Here is a 4,100-nt window from a genome sequence, read left to right on the forward strand (position 1 = left end):
ATGATGGATATTAGTACATCCCCCATCACTAGCTGTATTTAAATAGCACTGAATGGATACTTCTTGGTGATAACACAAAGCCAAATCATTTGTTATTAAACAAATTAAAGTATGAACTTCTAGGTCCCTCCTAACTTGAGCATCTCATTTTGTGATTCAGGATAGGGGCAATGTCAGTGGAACAGGGTTATAGGAGTTTTGAAGAAAGGAGCAGAGGTTACTTCTGGTAACCAACAGGCCATTTTATTTAGATAAGAGTTTTTGAGCCCTTGTAAAAGATTAATTTTAATCTATAACTGTTCTCAGGATCAGTTGCCAACTAAGGACAGTTTTTGGTTCAGCAACCTTTTGTGATAGTGAATTCTAGAAATGGTGCTACTTGTTAATATGATTTTGCTTGACCTTACTTTGAACCCTTACAAAAAGGGGTGTGTGTGTGTGTGTGTGTGTGTGTGTGTGTGTGTGTGTGTGTGTGTGTGTGTGTGTGTGTGTGTGATGATTTTACAAGTCTGCTAGCTCTAATAGTTTGTAATTCAACTATATTCATGTTAATTAAAGTCCTTTATTTTGAATGGTGCTACTTCTTGGCTTTAAGGAATGTCAAAATCTCACTAGAACTGATTCTGAATTCCAATATATTTTAATATAAACAAACTTAACTAGTATTGTCTGATATTTTTAAAACATTACTTTTAATGTTCAGAAAGTAATTATAGCATTAATTGTATATAAATTATATGGTTCTCTACTGTTAGAGAAGCATATCAAATTATCTTTATTTTCACAAAACTTTAACATTATTACTTGAATTGAAACTAGAACTCTTGTTTACATTATTAATGTGGTAAATCCTATTTATTTTAGCTAATTCTACAGTCTAGATCTGTGAGTGGAATCAATGTTTTATTTTCTCTTTAAAAATAAAAGCAGCATATGGCATTATGGATAGAGGTCTTACTAAGACTTTTAAGTCACAAAAGAGTAATATGTTCTCATTAATGGAGTCTTTTCTTTCACAGCAGGAATTCCTGAAAGACATATAGAGTATTTTGTTAATGAACTAAAATTTTAGAATCTGCAAATTTACAGATTAAATTTCTTTTTCCATAATGTTTCAGCTTCTTGATTGGATTGAAGGAAAAGAGAGAAATATTAGGGGCACTAATTTCCACACTGCACATGGTACTCTGGGAAGGAGAAAGCAGGTGGAAGCCAGTTGGCATGGCAGACCTGGTGACTCCTGAACAGGTGAAGAAATACTATCGAAAAGCTGTGCTGGTGGTTCATCCAGACAAGGTGAGCTGTTCAGGGTACCTGTGGGATTTGCCTCTCCCTTTTCTTCTTCCCCTTCCCTGTTTCTCTATCTCCCTCTCCCTTTCTCCTTTTTCATTTCTTTCCCTCCTCTTTCCTTTCCTCTTTTCTTTTCTGTTCCTCATTCCCTCTTCTCTACCTCCCCCCACTTTTGTTTTTGAACTACAAGTGGATGACTCTACTGCCAGCACTAAGCTGAATAATTTTGATTTTTGTCAACATTAAAGTATAAACTTTTTTTTCAATATTTTAAAATATCTAATTTTGGATTCTTGAACTCTGATGAACAATTTACATTTTCTTTTAAAGTTTCATAACTTTAGTTAGTAATTAGATATTGCACTATATCAGATGCAGTATTACTGTGTAACATTAACATTTAGTTGAAAGATTTTAAGTCTTAGCCTCTTGTATGCTCTGATCTGCAAGCAAATTGCTAGTGGAGGAAGTTGAATTTAAAAGGTTGCTGTTATTTCCTGGATATGTCACTATTATTAATGAAGAACTATAGATGGAAGGAAAGAGAGTGTTACTAGTTGATTATGTAGAATCGTGTATACTTTGCCCTCCTCATTTTATTTTTTCCAAATACCTATAAAAATAGTTTTTAGCATTCACTTTCATATGTACTTTTTTGCTGTTGTCTGGTATTGGGCACACATTTGTTATCAGGATGTCTTTTGGAGTAACCAGGATGGAGAGGGTGGGAGGAGGAAGGGAAAATAAGGAAGAAAAAACTATGTGTTGCCCTTATGTAGGTTTGTTAATACCTTTTTTTTTTTTTTTTTTTTTTTTTTTTAAGATAACTGGCCAAGACTAATTGTTCAGTCATTATCCTTATTGTTTTTGTTGTTTATCTCATCCTTGTATTGTTCAAGTTTGCAGTCAGGAGAAGGTCCCTATGCTGAATGACTAGGGAGAAGAGAGTCTTTCTTGTGATCAAACTGCAGAGCAGACTGGAAACCTGTTAGCTCTTCTAAGGTTATTAGGCTATATGAAGCCAAGGCTTGATCTTTAGCCAAAGGTTTATTGAAGACAGATGGAACAGAATGCTGGCTCAGGGACTGGCCCCCCAGGGCTGTTGTGAGGATCCGATGAGAAAATAACATCTTATTGGAGCTGAGGATGGGAAGCCCACAGCTCTGGGGTACCCTTACTTAAATCACACCTGTGGACCTTGGCAGGTGTTACGGCCTTTGCCTTGGTGAACTGCACTGCTGAGCTTACTACCTGCCCTTTGAACTGTAGGAGGATTGAGAGTTGACTTAGGTACCTGAAGAAACTATTTAACCCTGATGTTCAACTTGACAATTCCAAACCAGGGTTCGGCTTTGCCATTGTTAAAGCCCATTCACCTCCAGAACAAATCAGATGGGATATTTTTATCAACTGAGATTTGGGAGAAAGGTAAAAGAATGGACTATTCATAACTACTTTATCAGTGATCACAAAGCTTCTCTGATCTACACATCTACCCGGTTGTAGCTGTTCTTGCCCAGATGAGCTCCTGGCTGTAATTCTCGCTGGGCTTTGTGGGCATTTTGTAAATGGTCTGGGGTACTTGGCCACCATCAGATCACCCCTAGTTTTTGCCATGTGGCTCTGGTTAGTGCTATAGAAGTTGGGGGTGGGGGTAACAAGGGGAAGGCCAGGTAAGACTCGCTTGAGTCTGTGGAGAGGAGGCTGCCAGTTTCTGATGTCTGTCTATTCTTTCTTCCCAGGCCGCCGGGCAGCCATATGAGCAGTATGCCAAAATGATCTTCATGGAGTTAAATGATGCCTGGTCAGAGTTTGAAAATCAGGGATCCAAATCCCTTTTTTAAAACCTCAGTTTTGGGGATTTTCAAAATGCATTGGCAGCAGAATGGCGTCTGAAGGTGTTGTTTGTTGGACTTAACGTTCCTAGAATCTGAGAGAGAGTTTCATGAACTCATCCTCAAGTTTGAAATTCTACTCTTGTAGATGGGGTGTATTGTAAGATGCAAATCAGCAAAGGCCTCTCGCCATGTCACAATCATAGCCCAGAACGAACCTGTTTTCCCACTCATCTTGATTATGAAACACACATAAGTGTAATGACGTCCTCGTTTGGGGTGCGGTGGTGTAAGAAGAGTGAGCCATTCATCCCAAAGCCACTGATATTGGTTGGTTTTTGCCCAAAAGGAAGACCACTCTGACTTGTGCTTCTGTTATGTTTCCTTAGTTTGTGATTGGAGTTTGATGTTTAGTGCCTCTCACCTCAGTCCAAGCTCTTTAGTGCAATGAGAAACAGTGAATTTGCTAAGCACAGCATTGTTACCTGAATCTATAGAAGGTGTACATTTACATCTGTATTTTGTGTAATCATCCTGATAATCACTTTTGTATATAATTAAACTGTTTTCTGATGATAACCTGCATTCCTTATAATGAATTGGCAGCCGCTAAGCCAGCATTCTTGGTTATGGGAAGCAATGAACCGAGTTGTTTGCAAATCACATTTCATGATTCTGGACAGTGATTGATTGTCACATGGAGAAACACTGGCATTTTTAATATAAGTGATTGCATGTTAAAAAATCTTTTGTGTTATTTATGAAGAACTTTTTGGACATTAAACTGTATTGCCAGGGTTTATTTTCCCAGCTCATGGCACCTGTAACTTCTGATTCTCCACTCTTTTCCCCATGTCCTCTCCAGTGGAATAGTGTGCATTCCATTGGTTTTATAAATATGCTGATAGAAAAAAAAGATTGTTCTACTTATTTCTGAATCTGATCTTGAAGTGTGAGCTCAGTATTGTTTACCAT

At 37.7% G+C, this 4,100-nt stretch overlaps 1 protein-coding gene across 1 annotated transcript in view; it reads left to right on the forward strand.

Annotated features, from left to right (window-relative positions):
- The window catches only part of GAK (cyclin G associated kinase), a 122,058-nt gene extending 118,885 nt beyond the window's left edge, over positions 1-3,173 (forward strand). Inside the window, 3 exon segments of the mRNA XM_074273221.1 lie at positions 1,119-1,157; positions 1,159-1,296; positions 3,033-3,173. Coding sequence (XP_074129322.1) covers positions 1,119-1,157; positions 1,159-1,296; positions 3,033-3,134 — 279 coding nt within the window. The 3' untranslated portion in view covers positions 3,135-3,173.
- Positions 3,174-4,100: the final 927 nt, after the last annotated feature.

The sequence above is a fragment of the Sminthopsis crassicaudata genome, chromosome 6 (genome assembly GCF_048593235.1).
Source record: "Sminthopsis crassicaudata isolate SCR6 chromosome 6, ASM4859323v1, whole genome shotgun sequence".
NCBI classification, from domain to species: domain Eukaryota; kingdom Metazoa; phylum Chordata; class Mammalia; order Dasyuromorphia; family Dasyuridae; genus Sminthopsis; species Sminthopsis crassicaudata.